The 21,667-nt window shown below is 32.0% G+C and overlaps 2 protein-coding genes across 2 annotated transcripts; both read right to left on the bottom strand.

The window, feature by feature from the left end:
• Positions 1 to 1,693: 1,693 nt before the first annotated feature.
• On the bottom strand, positions 1,694 to 2,731 carry LOC117918157 (mitogen-activated protein kinase kinase kinase 17-like). Its single transcript, XM_034834672.1, has one exon. The coding sequence runs from the start codon at positions 2,729 to 2,731 to the stop codon at positions 1,694 to 1,696; it is 1,038 nt and encodes a 345-aa protein (XP_034690563.1).
• Positions 2,732 to 11,179: 8,448 nt separating this feature from the next.
• LOC117918158 (mitogen-activated protein kinase kinase kinase 17-like) lies at positions 11,180 to 21,466 on the bottom strand. Its single transcript, XM_034834673.1, has 4 exons — positions 21,076 to 21,466; positions 20,964 to 21,013; positions 11,728 to 11,805; positions 11,180 to 11,395 (listed from the first exon to the last, which is right to left on the bottom strand). The coding sequence occupies exons 1-4, from the start codon at positions 21,464 to 21,466 to the stop codon at positions 11,180 to 11,182; spliced, it is 735 nt and encodes a 244-aa protein (XP_034690564.1).
• Positions 21,467 to 21,667: the final 201 nt, after the last annotated feature.

The following is a 21,667-nucleotide window of genomic DNA, read 5'->3' on the forward strand; positions in this document are numbered from 1 at the left end:
TTTTGTTAATTTTAGAATTAATTGACATAATAACCTGTCAAGTAATATTTATAAAATTATATCTCTTTATAAATAAAGAAAGAAATAAAATAAAATTATCTATATTCCCTTTTTTATCTTTGTTTCCTGCAAATGAATATAAGAAAATAGCAAACCCTATATGAGTATGAGATTCTCCCAAATTTGAGAGAGAAATAAGTGGATTCATGATAAGTTCCTCCCATCAAAATAAAGAAACTATTAATGATACAATCAATCAATGAATTATGACTTAATTATTTCATTGCTAACATTCATCCCATGGAAATAACTATGAATTGAATTATAATGTTATTGAAGTTTTTGTGCATCCATTAAGTCTTTCCCATTTCTTTATTCCAATCAATTTTTGATTTCTTCGCTCTTTTTCTTCATCTAATCCATTTTCTTTATTTATAGTCATAAACGAAATTAAAGAACTTTCATTAGAATCAACCTCTAAATTCATAATAATAAGTCAATGTAGATTATTTTTAGCTCGTATATAACTAGCCATAATATCGCATATTTGTATCGTAGGTTCAATTGGATTTTAGATTTATTCTTTTCTTTCTCTTTCCCTCTTGCCTTTTATTTGAAAATGTAAAAACAATGGGAGACAACCCCCAACTTCTTGTGCATTGGGTTCTAAATTCAGTGATTGGATAAAAGCAAGAATAAAATAGAAAGACAAAATTGAAAAGGAGTAAGAAAAGTGGGGAAAAGGGAGAAAGAAATGAAAAAGACAAGTTGTTTTTATGACTGTATTTTCTTCCTAGGCAATATCTGACATTTGCTTGAAATGTAGTTTCACTTTTTGAATCTCCTGGCTCTTGTTTATTCAGCTTATGAGTTCATGTAAAGGAATCCATTCTTTTCTCTTACTATAAATTTGGAAGCAATACAAAAAGATTTATTGGGTTTGTGAGTAAAAATAAAAACAAGTAACTTAAGTGTAAACTTAAGGGGCAAATTTTTTTCTCTTTGTAGGGAAGGGGATGTCCATAGACCTACCAGTTGGTGATTCTCTATTCTCTTTTATTCTAATAACTTGTATTGCAACCTCTCCGTGTTTGGTTTCCAGAAAGTTTTTGGCAAAATGTAAGAGAAAGAATAAAAGAAAAAGGAAAAAAGAAGGAAAATAAAAAATATATTCAAAGGTGACAAATTATTTTTATACATTACTTCATACTTGCTTTAAGTATTTATTTATTTAATATTTTTATATTAATAATGACTTCTCATCCAATTATGAAATAGAATCCAATGCAACTACATAGGAAAAAAAAATTATTTTAGCACCACTTTGTCAAAATCCCATTGATTCCAACAAAATTATTTCAAAAATATAAATATAATGTATTTAAAAATTAAAAAATATACATATAATGATTTTAATTTTTAAATATTGAAATATAATATATTTTCAATGAAATAAAATTTTTATTGTTATATTAAAATTCTTCTAGACTTATTAATATCAAAATTTGATATACATGCATTAATTTGTTCAATAAAACAACATGAAAATGTGTGCTTCATTTCTTCTTCTATCTACTTTTTTTTGAGTTGTAATTAATTTTGTCTCACCGAAAGTTAGGTAGCCGATACTTTCTTATGGTTTAGAAGTTTCAAAGAAATTACACTATGAACAAGAAGGAATTAGATGGGTTGCTTACAATCTCGGATCATCTTCTGAAAGAAAAGGGTGGCGCAAGAGCATCAGGGCTGACCACCTCTCATCAATATCCCTGTCAAGACACCTTTCCAAGAAGTGCTTCCCTTGCTCTGAAATGGTACTTGGAAATTCAGGGAGCTCAGTACTGTAAGCTATCCGCATCAAAACGTCTCTCATATCTGAATCAAATTGTTGCTTCCCATCTCTCATATCTGAATCAATTTGTTCACAACTCCATACCAGCTTCCCACTCATCATCTCTATGACGACGCAACCAAGTGCCCATATGTCTGAAAGCCAACACTGCATGTTATCTGCCACTAATTCAGGGGACATATATCGATACGTACCTCTCAACCCACCGCATCCCTTGTCATCCTCATCCTCGTCCTCATGGTCAAAATACTCTTTCTTGGCCAACCCAAAATCACCGATCTTCGCTCTCAAACCATTGCAAGAAGTCGGCACCAGCAGGATGTTTTCGGGTTTGATGTCGCAATGGGTATAACCATGGCCATGAACGTAACAAAGTCCTCGAACAATATCCCGAGTATAGCTCCTCACCTCCTTTTCCGGTAATCCAACGCCGCCAGAATTCCTGATCCGACAACGCAAACTACCCCCACAACACTTCTCCAGCAATATGTTGTAATAAAGTTTTCCATCACCCGACGTTGTGATTTCATCCCCATAACAGCGCACTACATACGAGCTCGAATTCAGATTAGAAAGAATCTCCATCTCGCTGCGGAGGGATGACGATTTGGAGATTTCCGCTGATTTCACGGCCAATTCAGAGGGCAAGATGCAACTGCCGCCATCATCATCAACAAAAACAACCGGTGATTTTGATGCGGATGTTGCAGAGTATACGGATGCAAAGCTTCCTTGGCCCAGCTTGTGGCCGCGAAGCCAGGTGACACCATGAGAAGTGTCCAGACCTCCATGAAAGCGGCTCCTGGGAATGCACCTTCTGATCGATGGGTAACTGCCCTCATCTTCATCTCCATCTCTAGGCCTTTTCATCGTCGCCATCTTTATCTCTGTGATGAAGAGAAAGCAGAGAGAAATCTTCGGAGTGTTTTTAATGTTCTCGATTCTTGTTTAGAATACTATTAAAATTACAATTCACATATATTAATAGTTTTATATAAAATAAAAAAGGTGTTATATTATGTTTTTATTTAATTTATTATAAATTAAATTTATGGTTTAAAAAAAGCTTTAAAATATTTATAAAATAATATTAATATATGAGATATAAATTATTTTTATATATTAAATAACATAATATAAAAAAATTATTTGTAAAATTTAAATATTTTAATCATTTAAATATAAAAGAAATTTTATTTTTTTAAAATAGAAAATATTAGAATATGATATAATTTTATTTTAAACACTAAAAATAATATATATTTCACATTATTTTTTATTTATTTTACAAAATAAATATATAAAAAATTAAAAATTAAAAAAAAAAAATTTATAATGCATGAAATATGCATATCTTATATCTTAGCATGAAATTAATATATCTTATCTCATTACTTATCTTATCACATATTCAATTAAATATAAAATAAGATATAATATCTCTTCCTTTATCCTATTCCACGTTATATCTAGCCAACACTCTAAGTGTCACTCCAATTGAGGAGAACTGTTGACTTCCTTTATACCAATTATCAAGCTTTTCTTTCATTAACATGAAATCTTCTAATAACTCAAAAATCTATAGTTGCATTTACGTGTTTGAAGATGATACTAATCATCATTATAAGAAACCCCTAAGTTAGAAATTGAGTTCTATTCTAATCATAATTTTTTATTATAATTAAAATATTAAATCCTAAATACATGATAACTTTAACAAAGAAAAATTGAAATTAGAATTAACATGACTTTGTAGTATTTTAAGTTGTATCCTTTATAATTGATTCTAATTGTTTTCAAATTAAAAAGATTAATTAAAATTTAATAAAATCTTAATTTAAATAAATAAGAATAAAATATAGACAAAATTTTCTTACACAATTAAATGAATTAAATAAAAGAGTTTTACAATCTAGTATTAAATCCATAGAGGGAGTCAATATAAAATTTAAGTATTGCATCTGAATTAGATTCTTATTTTTAAAACACAAATCTTTTAAATCAATTAAATATAATGATTAGTTTTGATTTTTAGTTTTATTTATTCAAAATTTTATATTCATCTTATAAATTCGATACTTAGATTTGTTTAAAGTAGGATCAAATTGAAGTAACTAATGGTGAAGGTCTTTGGGTTGGCTTGATGATGATGATGGTTTTTAGGTTTTTTGGTAATATCAGTTTCTGCTAACAAAGAAAGTGAATAACAATGATGCAAAGTATGACAAGAGCACTCATTGTGTTCTTGGAAGTTTCGCCAAACAGGCCAAATTTATTAAAGGGGCATTTATTCTATAAAGGTTTCATGTTATTGAAATTAGTGATTTGACAAATTTAAAAAAATTTAAGAATTTGATAGACATTAAAATTTTTTTATTTATTTAATATTATTATGTTAATTATGACTCTTCATGAAATATAATCCAATCCAACTATGATTAATTTATTACAAATATGGATTTATTATGATGTTGAAAAAAATCTTATTTTAGCACAACATTGTCAATATTGCGTGGTGTTGGTTTCAACAAAATTATTTCAAATATATAAATATATTGTATTTAAAAATTAAAAAATATACATATAATTATTTTAATTTTTAAATATTGAAATACAATATATTTTCAATGAAATAAAATTTTTATTTTCATATTGAAATTCTTCTAGGCTTATTAACATAATTAATTTTAATATACATATATTAATTTGTTCAATAAAACAACTTGATATTATTTCTTCTTCTATCATTTTTTGGAATTTCCCCTATATATTTTTTTTTTGAGTTTTGATTAATTTTGTCTTATGAGGGGTTAGGTAGTCTATACTTATAGTTTAGCAGGAATTTGATCTAGCAGTCTAACCTCAATAATAAGTATATGAAGTTCTAAAGAAATTTACACTATATATGAACAAACAGGAATTGATGCAACCCAACTTTATACATTTTTCTCTCAATTGTGAGACATTAGATGGCTAGCTTACAATCTTTAACCATCTTCCGTTTGCACCAGGGCTGACCAGCTCTCATCAATATCCTTGTCAAGACACCTTTCCAACCGATGCAAAGCTTCCTTGACCCAGCTTTTGGCCGTGAATCAGGTGACATGCACCACGAGAAGTGTCCAGGTCTCCATCGCCTGATCATCATCAATTGGTAATTGTCCTCATCTTCATCTTCATCTCTAAGCCTTTTCGTCATCCGTTCTTTATCTCTGTGATTGGATGGAACACTTTTTCTGAAAGTAGAGCGAAATCTTCAAAAATATTTCTAATATTCTTGGTTTACAAAATACAGGTGGGTAACAAATATAACTGTTGGAGAACATTTATGAAGCCCTTGTAGCAGGGTCTTTTGAGAATTTGTGAGAAGCATTGTAGGAATGTTGGAGAACATTTATGAAGCACTAGAAAGTATTTTAGAGAGCAGGAAGATTCACCCTTTTTTTCCTCAACCCCAATTTGTGTATCAAGTAGAAACTGAACTTGAATCTGACTTTTTGGTTTCTGATAAATTTCCTTGGAAGTCATCAATTTATTTTGCCAAAGTTTTTCCTTGGGTTGCATGTGATTGAGATGGGAGTGTGTTTCAGAGACAGGGGTGCATCTTTGTGCTCATGGTGTCTAGGTTTCTTCAAACAACTTGAATCTCTCTTTGAGTTTTGTACTAAATTCAAATTGATTTGTTTGACGCTTACAATGGATTTGTTTAACGTAATAATGTGCAAAAACAAAACAAAAAAATGCAATGTGTCTTTGTAGTTCCACGTGGACTAGCTGAGAAACTAAATTATAGGTTTTGATTAAATGGGTATAAAACCAATGCAATTATGGGTGCAATTGATAGATATATATTGAAAAAATGTTTGAGTGTTCTCTGGATGGGCGCTTTCTATGCCAAAAATTGTCACCTAATCACAAATCATCCCATGAAAATGGTTCTTTTGTTTTGTATCTTATAAACGTTTCATTTTTATATATCTATTTTTTTTTTAATCTTAGTATTTTTATTATCAATCCAAATTTAACCTGCATGGTCCAAATTATACTATTGGTATACAACCTATCCGGTATCATAACATTTTCCAAAATGTTATTCATTGAAAATAGATCAAAAATCATCCAAGGGTGTTCATGGTAATTGAATATGGATTGAAGCAACAAGAGGAATACTTCTCTCCATAGCTCCTAAAGTGTAATAAGAGTATTTAATTTCAAGAGAGATTACATGAGGTGGGCTGATTTGGGTGGATTTGGGAAATTTTCCCATTTGGGAATTGGAATAATTGTCAAACAATTAACTTTAAAAAAGAATGTGTTTGGTAGTCGTTTTTAGAAGTGTTTTTAGGCTTTTTAACACTTGAAAATATTTATTTTTCGAGCATTAAAAATACTAGAAACACTTTTGAGAATCATTGTCAAACACACTTGAAGTATCCATACAAAAAGATAATGAGGTGTTTTCATCCCATTGTTCAGCTCCCGAGCACAAGCCTGCATTTCAACTAGGAAATCAGCCTCGGGTTTAGACAACCAGGAATCTATAGATGTTTCCTCCATTAATGAGACCCCAAATCTACTAAATCAAATAGGAATATTCTTCATGGTTGGTATGCTATAATTAATCTATTAGACTGAATTATTGAATCACTCTTTGGGAGAAAAGGACTCACCCCCTGTCCAGAGTCTCCCCTTGCCAGCAATTTCAGAGATTATACTGTGACATGTTATAGATGTTTGCAGGCCAATATTGAGTTTCGGGATGAACTCCAACTTCATCATCTACCTACATCTATGGTGATTATCTAACTTTCGATGTTCCTGTTCAGTCTGTATTCCCTTCCCTGTACTTCATAGGTTCCACAGAGGTCGGATGATGAGAATATTTGATGCTCATGTTTCTTAATTTCAGATGGGATGTGATAGACTTATGGTGCAAATATTCAATCCTGATTGCGTTAATTTGTTACTGTTCTTTAAGAATACATTCTTTAAATACAGTTGAGAGATATTAATACCAGACTAGGAAGGATTGAACCAAAAATACAGGGGATTAGTTCAAGGAACAAATAGAAACACTAGGAAAAAGGGTTGGGGTGGGTGGCTAGCTAATTTGGTCAATGTGTGCAAAACCTCTCCCTAGTGATCTTTGATGATACTGCATTTTCATACATCAATGTTGATGGTCTTGGGAGGCAATTTCTATAGAGGCTTGTTTTCTTTCTGTTATAATGGGGTGTTTGGATTGGAGAAAAGCTAGTGGCCCTCAAAGAAAAATTACATTAAGATTTGCTTTTGGAGGCATTTTAGCATGTAATTTTGTGCCTACTAAAATGATAAAACTTTGCATCTTTTTGGATGGGAAGATTGCAATTTATTAAATTGTAGGGTGAAAGATTTCAAGAAGTGGCTCTGAAGGTTCCTGGGAAAGTTCTGTCCTTTGGCATCAGTTTAGTTCGAGCATTTATGGGACACATCCTAATGGATACGATGCTAAACATTTTGGTTAGATGATCACATAGCTGTCTTTGGAAGGGGGCTTTTCCTATGACCCTTTTGCTGTTGTTGGAACATCTTCTGCAGAAGGCTACATTGGACCATCAAAGAAAAGTCATTCCTTGGGAAGATATTCTGCTGGTTCCATTGACAGTGATGGTGGCAGGAAATGGAGTTCAGCACAAGAGTCAACCTTGATCACAGATTGTGTTGGCCAAGCAGCTTCTGATGAAACTCAGGAGCACATGTATCAGAATCTTGAGACTAATTCTAACACTGAGGGTCTTAGTTCCAAAACCAAGAATCTGACTTACATGGTAAATGCCGCAGGTGAAAACATAGGATCCTGGTCCAACCGACTGAACAATGTGGACAGAGTAAATTTTGAGACTTCTACTCCGCGCCTGGACATAATGGTCTGATGAGCTCAGTCACATGGGGATCACTGAAGGCCTTGCGCATGATAATGAAGCTCCACCTCAGTTGGAACATAATCATTCAAAAATGGTGAAGATCAACTCTGCTACAGAAACAGGACCCAGCATTCCTCTTGATTGTGTAAACCCAAGGGGGAAAGTTTTTTTCCTAGCAGGGAAGGGGATGTCCATAGCCCAATTAGTTGGTGATTATCTTTTATACTAATAACTCATATGTATTAGCCAAAAACGAAAAGGAAACTAATAGTTGGGTTTTAATAAGCCATCAATGTCAGACTTGTAATACAACCATGGGTGGTTGATTCTTTATTATAGTTTTGCAGGAATTTTCTCCAGCAGTGTGATTGTATGCTGCTTTTCCCATTAACACTGTTATTGAAAATAGCAGCATGCACGACCCCTAGTGGTGCATCTGTTGTTAAAGATCTCTCATCAACCAACAAAACCCAGCCTAGTAAAAGTCACAACTACATTAACTTTCTGTTGTTTGATTCAAATCTCTTGTAAATAAGCCTACTATGGAAGAAGAATCCAATCTCTTCTCTCTCATGGTAAGTGTATATGCAGTACTTTCAACTATTGCATTACTTTCTTCTTTCAGTACAAGGCATGGTATTATTGAACTCTCTCTCTCTCTTTCCTACAAAATGGGTTTGCAGCCTTTGTTCAGAAGCTGTCAAAGAAAGACTAATCTAAGTGCCAAGAATCACCATGGAAGAAGCTGTGAAATACCACAAGGACTTCAAAGCTCTATTTGTTGGAAGACAGAGTCAAGTAATGATCCCCAGAGTTGCATTAAAAAACTCTTTCTGAAAATTTCTCTAGATTTTTTCAATATTGGTTAAGAGATACCGAGAGTATATATATATATATATACTGCTGAAACAACAAGACTATATACATCGCTGAAGTAACAAGGCTATGGGCCTTATTGGTTGCTGTTTTTGAAAACTGTTCTGGGAAACAGTTTTTGATAACAATTTTTAAGAACAATTTCTAGTGTTTTTAGAAAAAAAAATTGTGTTTGGGAACTGAATTTTGGAAAACAGTTTTTGTTCTCAAAAACAAAAAAAAAAACATGTTTGACTTAGTTAATAAAAAAACATGTTTGAAAGATGTTTTTTTTCTTTTCCAATTAATAAAATATTTTCTTCAAGTAACTTTATATTATAAATTTATAAATATTTTTAAATACACAGTTCATTTAAATTTTAAAAATTATTTAATTTAAATTTTTTTTATATAAGTTGATAAATTATTAAAAATAAAATAAAATATGATGTATGTATTTCACATGGGTCTTTTGTTCATCCTACTTTTACAATTATAAATTAAATTTATAAGTAATATTTAATCATTAGAAATTACAACAAACATCACATAACACTAATGAGAACTAGTTAAGTTAACAAATATATATAAATTCTAACAAAACACTAAAGTGTTGACAAATAATTAAAATTAAAAATAAGATAAGCCATGGATTGACATTAATATAATTTGCCCACATCACTTTAGCAATTTGATCTCTACAAGCTGCCATAGTTGCTGCACTCTCATCTGATAAATCAATTGAATGGTTTGTGCTACTTGTGCTCTCTTCTTCACCTTCGATTGAAAGGTCTTCTACCTCATATTCTCTAAACAATTGATCATTCCGAGTTAATAGACAAATCCAATTATGAAGGGTACAACATGCAACAACAATTGATGGTTGCCTACTTGGCTTATAACAAGGCATCATCCTTAATATTGGAAATCAGGTCTTCAAAACACCAAAACATCTTTCAATAATATTCCGAAGAGATGAATGTCTATAATTAAAAAGTTCTTTATACCTGATAGGTTGATTACATCTACCCCGATATTCTTGTAAATGATATCGCTCACCTCGATATGGTGGCAAAAATCCAGATATACAAGGATAACCAGAATCAACTACATAATATTTTCCTTCACTTGGCCAAGGAAAATTGACTTCTGGTCTAGTCAATGCATCCAAAAAGACACGTGCATCGTTTGCTGTTCCTTCCCAACCAGCATAAACAAATGTAAACATCATGTCAAAATCACATGCACACATAACATTTTGTGTTATAACTGTTTTTCTACCTTTAAAACTGGTTTGTCTATCAACTGGGACCCATGCACTAATATGAGTGCCATCAATTGCACCAATGCAGTCCTACAACAACAAACATTTATTATTATTAAGGAAATAAATTAAATAATGGTCATGAAATTCACATTTATAAATATTTTTTATAAACTCTTACCTTAAACCATGGAAAATATTTAAGATTACTAGCAACATATGAAGACACCTCATTAGTCATATTGTTAGGACATATGAGAATTTTGCCAAGTCGACATAATGCACGTCTAACTTCTTTAAAGTGTCAAGCGACAATCTCTGTAGAGTGTTGAAAACAGTCTGCTACAACCCTCATTCTCACATTATGTCGTACGATTAGTGAGAACATAGCCACTGCCTCTTCAACTGTGACAAATCGTGTATCCTATAAGTTTTCATGTCTCTTAAGATGATCACAAGGGTTCATAAATGTTTCTTTATCCATCCGAAATAGTTCATAGCATGTCTGAGGATGACCTTCTATCATATCTCTTACAAATTGTGTACCACTTAACATTGATGTCCTTTGAGGTGTCTTGCATAAAAATATTTCCTCATACTCATTCATAATGTGAGCAATAAAAATTTCATCTAAATCATCACCCTCTTCAGAAGATGAAGTTGACTCATATAGTGAACCACTGCTTGTGCTATTATCATCCATTGGTCACTACACAAAACAAATGAACTCACAATATAAAATAACACAAAATGAATATTAAAGTAGTTATAGTATAAGTTTCATAACCATAAATAACATCCATACAATGACAAACTAAAGAGCATGGTAAAATATTCTAACCAAAAGATAAATAGTACATATTTCAATGTCATCATAATAGTTTTGCATCCAAACATTCACATTTAAAGTCTATCAAGTCATGCCATTTTCCTCTCATCAGGCATATTTATAAATATCTCTCTCCACTCCAGCATTGTGAATTTCTCAACAACTTTTAAATATTTGTCATTATCCAACAATTCAATGGTTTGTAAGGCTGCCATGCACCTTGTTATGCTAAAATCAGTGGTACCTCCACTAGTAGCTTCACTACTAGTTCCACTCTTATATCTGTCCACTCTAGCCAATAATGCCTCAATTCTAGCTCGAGATGTTTCTGTTCTAGCCTTTGATGCCTCAACCCAAGCTTTCAAAGCATCTCCCATTTGACTTAATATGGATTCTTTCTTACCTCTATACTCTAATAGAGAATCAGTTACACGCTTTCTAGAACGGGTGGTCACTCCTCCTACCATCTCTAGTTATGGAGGATCATTAGGGATCTCAGTATCTACATCCACATGCACTCCACCATATTCCAAATTGTCATCCATCTCATCCTCATCATCAGTGTTTGGGGGATCTTGGGTGGAAGAGTAGTGGGGGGCACCGGTTGCTGTTGATGGATTAAAGATCAATCCCAACAAGTTGTAGTTTGGGCATCCCTTTGAGCGGAATCTTTTTGCATTTGGGTGTGCCTAATAGAAGGAAAAAAAAACTCACTCTTAATGTTTACCAAATATTTAAATTAAAAAGTAATTAGTTTAAAAGTTATTTTTACTCGAATATAATTTTGTCAGGTTTCTTCTAGAGCATGCACTGTGTTAGTTTCAGCATCCCATCCAAATCCAATATGCTTTAAAAGATCATAGAACTCACGGTGCATTGCACGTAGTCTATTAAACTTTTGTTTAAGCTGCTTCAAGTTGAAATTTCTTTTCCCTTGACTATTGACCTCAAGTAAGATCCTTCTTCATGTGTTGGTACTAAATGTATCACTATCCATGTTACCTTTATTAACTTCATTTACCATGATGTCAATAAAGATTTTCTCTATATTACCTCCCCATGTTCCTACATCCTCAACATCTGTTATCTCAGTTGTCATCTGTTCAATCCCATCACAAATAAGAACTTTATGAGGAGACAACTTTTAAAACCACCAATAGAACTTAACGCTATGTTTAAATGAGAATCAAGATTGTTGATGTATAGTGTAGTGTATAAAAATATGAAAGAAAAATAAATAAAAATAAAAATAGATTTGATATTAATTAGATTTTCAAGACTTTTTTTTTAGTTTTTATAAAATTTGAAACAAAAATTGGGGAAAAATGAAAGAAAAGTAAATAAAAATAATAATAGTTTGATTAATTTTATATTTGATTAATTTTAAAATTAAAATATTTTTTTTATATTTTTTTAAAATAAATCAAACATGATAAAATCATTATTATTATTATTTTTATTGATTTAATATTTAATTTTATTAAAAATTATAGTATATTCTATTAAGATGAGATAAAAAGTTTTAAAAAGAATTAATTTAATATTTATAACTAATTTTCACCTAACAAGCTTCTAAATAAAATAAATAAGACATCAAAATAAATGCAAGTAAGGAGATGGTCACATATCTTTCCACTGATTCTCCACTACCCCAAGAAAATAGATGAGTAACATCCAAGAGCTAATCAGTGCAAAGTCCGAGTTCAAATCAGATTGCCCAAGTGGATGGAACCCCTAGTCCCACATCTCTCTTCCTTTCAAGACTGACCTAGCCCTCAGAATATGCCGATGGATATTCCCCTTTGACCGTTTGATTTCAATAATGTTAAAAAATTAATTTTTTAATGTTTGATTTATTACAAAAATATACCATTAAAATTAATTAAAATTTATATATTTTAAATTATATAATCATATGAAAAAATTAAAATAAGTTTGAAGTAGTATATAGAAAATAATTTAATAATTTTGATTTTATTTTTTATTTTTATTTTTTACTTTTTACTTTATTATAATTTTTTAATTATTTTTGCTTTCATGAGATTGGAAGGTGAGAAGAAGGGAAGAAGCAAAGAGTGGAGGTCCATGGTCATCAACTGGATTTAAACGGGCTTTGGAATCCGGATGAGAGAAAGGAAGAGCAGATCTAGAGAGAGAAAAAGTTCTTGGTGATTCAACACCTCATCTTCTTCTGATTCTCTTCATTTTTTCCATTTTCCTTGAGGTGTTTTACCCGTCAAGCCTAGATTTTCCTGTTTGATTTCCATGTCTTTAAGCAAGGTTTTTGTTTTTTTTAACAGAACAACTCAAGAAAAATCAAAACGGGAAAAAATCAGGAATTTTTTTTTCTATTTTCATTCTCGTTCCCCACTTTTCTTAGCATCCAAACAGGAAAATATAAATGGGAAAAAAAAAAACTAACAACAGGTGATAAAAAAAAAAAAAAAAAGTTCAAATCTCATTCGAATAACATAACTGATATCTCTTTATCCATATCTAACATTTTTCTCAACAAATATTGCAAAAAAAAAAGCCTATTTTACTAGATCTATCAAAAATAACTTCAACATATGCGGAAATTACCTTCGTTTCTTGCTACTGGAGATGTCACGACTGTGCTAGAGAAGAGGCGACGCAACTGTGCTGGAGAAGAAATGAGAACGAGAAGAAAAAAAACACGGAGAACATATGGGTTTTTTATTATTTAATTTTGTTGTGTAAACAGTAAAAAAAGGGGAAAACAACATTTTGTTGTTCTCTAAACAGTGCCATTTTGAGAACATGGGGAACAACAAAAACAAAAACGACTCTTTCAACCAAACAAATTTTTGGTGTTTTTTGTTTTCAAGAACAGAAAACAGTTCTTGAAAATACTAAACAAACAGGCCCTATATTTCTATAAGTCGAGTGGTGAAAGAAAAGGGTGGCGCAAGAGCATCAAGGTTGACCACCTCTCATCAATATCCCTATCAAGACACCTTTTCAAGAAATGCCTCCTTTGCTCTGAAATGGCACTGGGAAATTCAGGGAGTTCAGAGCTGTAAGCTATCCGCCTCAAAAGATTTCTCATATCAGACCTATGACGGCCAAATTTTTTTTAGGGATAAGTTAGGAAAATAATAATAATAGTTAAATTAATTAATTAATTAATTTAATAAAATGAAATAAGGGTAAAAATGTAATTTTTTGAATAAATACCCTTAGTATAAATTAGAAATTACTATTCTTCCTGTTCTTTTATGAATAACGTTTCTATTAACAGAATTCTAAAGAACGTAAGGTTGGAGTCGAAATTCAAGGTTTGAAGAACAAATCTCTATAGGTAAGATTTTTTTTTTTTTTTTTTTTTCTAATTCTTCAATTTTATTTTCTTAGATTTGTCACTTTTTGTGAAAACTTTAGGTAATTTGTGAAGAAACCCCAATCTAGATTAGGGTTTTTAAAAAAAAATTAAAAATTAAAAATTAAAAAAAAATAACGTGGAATAAGTCTTTGAGGGAGGACTTGAGACATGATTGGGTATATAAAAAAAAATGAAGAAATTCTAAAGATGGTGTCATTTGGTGTGTGTGATTTGAAAAGTCAAATGATATGTAGAATTAGTGTGTGTACTTTAAAAAGTTAAATAACATGTAGAATTTGGGATGGAAAAAAAGAAGAATATATATATATATATATATATATATATATATATATGTTAATATTATTAAAAGAAGAACTAGGTTTAGGAAACCTGCATAATGGCGAGTTTGGATTAAATAAATAAATTTTTGTATAAAGTGATGAGAGAAATTATTTCAAATAAATATTTCTAAGAAATTCAATTTAGTTTAGGAATTAGAAACAAATTATTGAGGATAAATTAAAAAAAATTAATTAATAAATAATAAAATATAATAAAATGAATAAATGAAAACTAATTAATTAAATTATTATTGGTTAAGAAGTTGGAAAATAATTTTGTCATAATAGTATCTTTTTGTTATGTTAGGAGGAGTTAGATTCTTGGGGCTAAACTCTTCAAGGTTTCTAAATGCTTTTAAGGTAAGAGAAATTAATGTCGTTGGTTTTTTTTTTTTTTTTAGAAACAAATTTTTATATACATCATTTGGAAACGTTTTGAGTTATTATTCGTTTTATGCATAGATCAAATATGTTTTGCATGAAAAATATGTTAGAACCTTATAGTTTGTTTATAACAAAGAAATGTGGAGATATTATGTTTTGCAAATTTGAATAATTGAAATAAGTGTTTGACTCTGGTTTTTTTTTTTTTTGTCCTTGTCAACGGGATATAATAGTTGATCTTTACATTTTCATGGTGGGAAATGTAATTGATTTGAACCCCATCATCTAGGGGTTTGATTAAAGGTTATTAGTACTAGTAGTGTTTGGTTCCATCCACCTTAAAAGGAATATTTTAGGCTAGCCACCTATTTGTAAAGTCCCACTTAAATGGACACTATTTGTTTTTTGATAACCAGAGTGAAAACAATTGAAATGTATTTGATTTGAAATGGATATGAAATGATTTTAATACATATGAAAATGTTTGGTTAAACACCTTAAAATGTATTAACATATTTGTACTCAAACGTTCTTATGAAAATGATCTTACACTAAATCTCCTTTTTGTAAGCATGATTGAAACTATTTAATCCATGAAACTATATTAATATTCCTTATTGGGCTTTGAGCTCATTCCCCTCTGTTAATAATTTTCCAGGTACCCTCAATTCGGGCGAGGAGTGAAAGTTAGGAGGGGAAATTGACTTGTTAGGACTTGTGTCAAAACTCTCTTTATTTTTTAGCATTGTTTAGATGTTAAAATTTGTTTTCCATTAGCATTATTTGAGTTTGACAATAACACTTGGTTTGATGTGTTAATTAAAAAAAATATATTATTTGGAGATTTTAGAATTTTTGTTCTACTACTTTGAACATGAATTTGGTAATTGGTAAATTTCCAGTTATAATATCAATGTTTGTGTTGTTTCCACTTTGAGCTTTTGGGTTTGAAGTGTGAAATGACCGTCACACCCTTGGAGTGGGTCTTGGGGCGTGACAGAGTGGATCTCAACCTTGCAAGCTAGTTATTTGCTCAAAAAATGTTGTCAAGGCCTTTTAGTTTATGTTGTGAATGAGGAAAATGATTTAAAGTTGGAAGACATACCCATTGTAAGAGACTATCCTGATGTCTTTCCAGATGATCTACCTGGCTTGCCACTAGAGAGAGATGTGGAGTTCACCATTGATTTGGCACCAATGACAGTTCCTATCTTTAAGGCCTCTTGCAGGATGACACCTATAGAGCTTAAGGAGTTGAAGATTCAACTTCAGGAGTTGTTAGATAAGGGCTTCATTAGGCCTAGTGTTTCACCTTGGGGAGCTCATATTTTATTTGTAAAGAGGAATGATGGATCTATGAGACTCTGCATTGATTATAGAGAATCGAATAAGGTGACGGTGATGAATAAGTATTTCTCTCCTCAAATTGATGATTTGTTTGATCAACTTTAGGGTGCATGTGTGTTCTCTAAGATTGATCTTTGGTTTGGTTATGATCAGTTAAGGGTTAGAAGTGAAGATGTACCCAAGATTGCTTTTCGAACTAGATATGGGCATTATGAGCTTTTGGTTTGACTAATGCACATACTGCTTTTATGGACTTAATGAATAAGGTATTCAAGCCCTATCTAGATCAGTTAGTGGTGGTTTTTATAGATGATATTTTGGTGTACTCAAAGAGTAGGGAAGAGCATGAGCGTCATTTGAGTATTGTAATGTAGACTCTCAAAGATAAGCAATTGTATGCTAAACTAAAGAAATGTGAGTTCTGGTTAGACAAATTCTCTTTCCTTGGGCATGTGGTGACCAAGGATGGCATCTATGTTGACCCTAGAAAGGTAGATGCTATGTCAAATTGGAGGAGACCTAAAACTGTGACCGAGATTCGAAGTTTCTTAGGATTGGATGGTTATTATAGATAGTTTATTGAGGAGTTCTCTAAGATCGCCCTACCTCTAGCCAAGTTGACTCAGAAAGGGGTTAAGTTTGAGTGGTCTAATGATTGTGAAAGTAGTTTCCAAGAGTTAAAGAACAGATTGGTGACAACTTCTATTTTGACTATCATTTTAGGCTCAGGAGGGTTTGTGGTGTATAGTGATGCTTCTCGGTTTGGGTTGTGTTCTTATGCAACATGGGAAAGTTGTAGCTTATGTTTCTAGACAGTTGAAGCCTTATGAACGAAATTATCTTACTCATGATTTGGAGTTAGCTGTAGTGGTTTTTGCACTTAAGATCTGGAGACTTTTTCTTTTTGGTGAAACTTGTGAGATATTCACAGATCATAAGAGGTTGAAATATTTATTTTCTCAAAAGGAATTGAACATGAGACAGATGAGGTGGATTGAACTACGTAAAGACTATGACTGCATTATTCAGTATCACCCAGGGAAGGCGAATGTTATGGTTGACGCCTTGAGCAGGAAATCTGTTGGTTCCTTAACAGCTATTAGAGGTTGTCAGAGGTAATTATTGGAAGATTTGAGGAGTTTACAAGTCCATATAAGAGTTTTGGACTCGGGAGCTCTTGTGGCGAACTTTAGAGTGCAACCAAACTTGGTTGGGAGAATTAAGACCCCAAAAAAGAATGATATGCAATTAGTGCAGCTTATAGAGGAAGTTAAAAGGGGTAGTAAGCCTGACTTTGTCTTATCAGATGATAGGATTTTGAGATTTGGGACTAGACTTTGTGTCTTAAATGATGGAGATTTAAAGAGAGAGCTCTTGAAGGAAGCTCATTGTTCTAAGTTTGTGATCCACCCAGTAGGGACGAAGATGTATAGAGATTTGAAGCAAAATTATTGGTGGCTAGGTATGAAGTGGGATATTATAAGATTTGTGGCTCAGTGTTTAGTGTGCCAACAAGTGAAAGCTGAGCATCAACGACCAACAGGATCATTATAACCACTTTCTATTCCTGAATGGAAATGAGAACATATTACCATAAACTTTGGGACAGGGTTGCCAAGAACCTTAGGGGGTAATAATGTTATTTGGGTAATTATGGATCGACTGACAAAGTCTGCTCATTTTCTACCTATGAAAGTCAATTTTTCTATGGATCATTTGGTTTCTCTATATATTAAGGAGATTGTGAGAATGCATGGTGTACCTGTTTCTATAGTATCTGACAGAGATCTTCGTTTCACTTCTAGATTTTGGCATAGTTTATAGAAAGCATTAGGTACTAAGTTGAGTTTTAGTACTGCTTTTCATTCGCAGACTGATGGTCAATCAGAAAGGGTAATTCAGGTCTTAGAAGATTTGTTGAGAGCTTATGCTTTGACCTAAAAGGTAATTGGGTTGATTATTTACCCCTAGTGGAGTTTGCCTATAATAATAGCTTTCAAGCTAGCATTGGGATGACACCTTTTGAGGCGTTATATGGTAGGAGATGTAGATCTCCTGTTTGTTGGGATGATGTTGGAGAGAAGAAACTTTTGGGGCCTAAACTTGTGCAATTGATTGTTGAAAATGTCTTTTTAATTAAAGAAATATTGAAAGCAGCACAAAGTAGACAAAATACTTATGCTGATAATCGTAGACGAGATTTGGAGTTTGAGGTGGGTGATCATGTTTTATTGAAAGTTTCACCTATGAAGTCTATAATAAGATTTGGAAGAAAATGGAAACTCAATCCTCGTTTTGTGGGACCATTTAAGGTATTAGAAATAGTAGACACTTTGGCTTATAAAGTGGCCTTGCCCCCAAATCTATCTAAGATTCCTAATGTATTCCATGTTTCGACTTTGAGGAAATATATTTATGATCCCTCTCATGTTGTGGAGTTGGAGCCTATTCAAATTTTTGAGGACTTGGCCTATGAAAAGGTGCCCGTTCAAATTGTGGATGTGACGGATAAGGTACTACGACATGCTGTTGTTAAGTTGGTAAAGGTCCAGTGGAGCAATCATAATATCCGAGAGGCCACTTGGGAGTTAGAAGAAGAGATGAGAGAAAAGCATCCTCAATTATTTTAAGACTCGGGTATGTCAAGTTTAGAGGACTAAACTTTTGTTAAGGAGGGGAGGATGTAACAGTCAAATTTTTTTTAGGCATAAGTTAGGAAAATAATAATAATAATTAAATTAATTAATTAATTAATTTAATAAAATGAAATAGGGGTAAAAATGTAACTTTCTGAATAAATACCCTAGGTATAAATTGGAAATTGTTATTCTTCTTGTTCTTTTCTAAATAGCGTTCCTATTCATAAAATTACAGAGAACGTAAGGTTGGAGTTGGAATTCAGGGTTTAAAGAATAAATCTCTATAGGTAAGATTTTTTTTTTTTTCCTTCTAATTCTTCAATTTTATTTTCTTAGATCCGTCACTTTTTGTGAAAGCTTTAGGTAATTTTTTAAGAAACCCCAATCTAGGTTTATATATATATATATATATATATATATATATATATATATATATATATATATATATATATATATAACGTGGAAGAAGTCTTTGAGGGAGGACTTGAGATGTGATTGGGTATATAAAAAAAATGAAGAAATTCTGAAGATGGTGTTGTTTGGTGTGTGTGATTTGGAAAGTCAAATGACATGTAAAATTGGTGTGTGTACTTTGAAAAGTTAAATGGCATCTAGAATCTGGGATGGAATATATATATATATATATATATATATATATATATATATATATTAATATTATTAAAAGAAGAAGTAGGTCCAGGAAACCTACATAATGATGAGTTTGGATTAAATAAATAAATTCTTGTATAAAGGGATGCGAGAAATTATTTCAAATAAATATTTCTAAGAAATTCAATTTAGTTTAGGAATTAGAAACAAATTATTGAGGATACATTTTTCAAAATAATAATAATAATAATAAATAATAAATAATAAAATAAATAAAGGGAAACTAATTAACTAAACTGTTATTGGTTAAGAAGTTGGAAAATAATTTTGTGATAATAGTATCTTTTTGTTATGTTAGGGGGGAGTTAGTTTCTTGGGGCTAAACTCTTTAAGGTTTCTAAGTGGTTTTAAGGTAAGGGAAATTAATGTAGTTTTTTTTTTTTTAGAAACAAATTTTTATATACATCATTTGGAAACATTTTGAGTTATTATTCATTTTATGCATGGATCAAATATGTTTTGCATAAAAAGTATGTTAGAACCTTATAGTTTGTTTATAATAGAGAAATGTGGAGATATTATGTTTTGCAAATTTGAATAATTGAAATAAGTGTTTGACTTTGATTTGTTTGGCCCTTGTCAATGGGATATAATAGTTGACTTTTGACTTTTTGACCATTGTCAACGGAATATAATAGTTGACTTTTACATTTCTTGGTAGGGAATGTAATTGATTTGGACCCCAGCCTCTAGGGGTTTGATTAGAGGTTACTAATACTAGTAGTGTTTGGTTTCGTCCACCTTAAAGGAACAATTTGAGGCTAGCCACCTATTTGAAAAGTCTCATCTAACTTTGCACCATTTGATGTTTGATGACTAGAGTAAATAAATTATTTGACTGTTTTGACTGAATTTGATATGAAAATGTTTGAATAAAAAATGAAAGTGTGCAGTTAAAAGTTTTGAATGTATTGACAAAACTGACTCAAAGGTTTATGAAAATAATTAGTTATAATATCTCATATTTTGCAAGTGAACTTGAAATATTTGATCCATGGACTGCATTAATGTTCCTTTTTAAGCTTTGAGTTCATTCATATTTGTTGATTACTTTTTAGGTACCCTTAGTTTGGGCGAAGAGTGATGGCTAGGTCGGGGAATAGTCATCATTAGAATTGTTTAGGATGTTATTTTTGGACATTATTAGCTTATAAGTTTATGTCCATTTGGATTATTTGGTTTTTGGAAGCAATTTAGATATTGAACTTTTAATTTTTTTTATGATAGTTTGAATTTGAGATTTGGAGATTATGAAAATTTTGTTAACACTTGAGTTGTTTGAGTTTGCAATCTATTTGGATAATGAATTTTGGTTGATGGATGCTTAGTTTTAAAGTTAAGTTTTGAAGATTTTATAATTTTGTTCCGCTACTCTGAACAGATATTTGATAATTGATAACTTCTAGTTACAAGATAATTGTTTGGGTTGGGTTATATTTTAAGCCTTCGAGTTTAAGGTGTGAAATGACCATCACGCCCTTGGAGTGGGTCTTGACGTGTGACAAGACCCTTCAATTTGTTCACAACTCCATACCAGCTTCCCCCTCATCATCTCTATCACGATGCAACCAAGTGCCCATATGTCTGAAAGCCAACACTGCACCTTATATGCTCTACTAATTCAGGAGACATATATCGGAAAGTACCTCTCATCCCACTGCATCCCTCATCATCATCATCCTCATCTACAGGGTTATAATAGGCTTCCTTGGCCAACCCAAGATGACCGATCTTTGCTCTCAAACCATTGCAACAAGTCATCACAAGTAGGATATTATCTAGTTTGAAGTCGCAGTGGACATAACCATGGTCATGAATATAACACAGTCCTCGAACTATATCCAGGGTATAGCACCTCACCTCATTCTCCGGTAATCCAACCCCACCAGAGTTCCTGATCCGACTTGCCAAACTACCCCCACAACACTTCTCCAGCAGTATATTGTAGTAAAGTTTTCCATCACCCGACCTTGTGATTTCGTTCCCATAACAGCACACCACATACAAGCTGGAATTCAGATCACAAAGAATCTCCATTTCGCTGCGGATGGATGACGATTTGGAGATTTCCACTTATTTCACGGCCAATTCAGAGGGCATGATGCAACTGCCGCCATTATCATCAACAAAAACAACCGGTTTTGATCTCGATATTGTAGAGTATACAGATGCAAAGCTTCCTTGGCCCAGCTTGTGGCGGTGAAGCCAGGTGACACCATGAGAAGTGTCCAAGACTCC

Source organism: Vitis riparia, chromosome 7 (assembly GCF_004353265.1).
Source record: "Vitis riparia cultivar Riparia Gloire de Montpellier isolate 1030 chromosome 7, EGFV_Vit.rip_1.0, whole genome shotgun sequence".
Taxonomy (NCBI): Eukaryota; Viridiplantae; Streptophyta; class Magnoliopsida; order Vitales; family Vitaceae; genus Vitis; species Vitis riparia.

Excerpts from the sequence above, each read along its gene's own strand:
- LOC117918157 (XM_034834672.1), bottom strand. The coding sequence starts at position 2,731 with ATGGCGACGATGAAAAGGCCTAGAGATGGAGATGAAGATGAGGGCAGT.
- LOC117918158 (XM_034834673.1), bottom strand. The coding sequence starts at position 21,466 with ATGGAGATTCTTTGTGATCTGAATTCCAGCTTGTATGTGGTGTGCTGT. Across the intron at positions 11,806-20,963 it reads AGATGATGAGGGGGAAGCTG|ATGACAACTGAGATAACAGA; the intron begins GTATGGAGTTGT and ends GGGATTGAACAG. Across the intron at positions 11,396-11,727 it reads AAATCTTTATTGACATCATG|GCACACCCAAATGCAAAAAG; the intron begins GTAAATGAAGTT and ends TCCTTCTATTAG.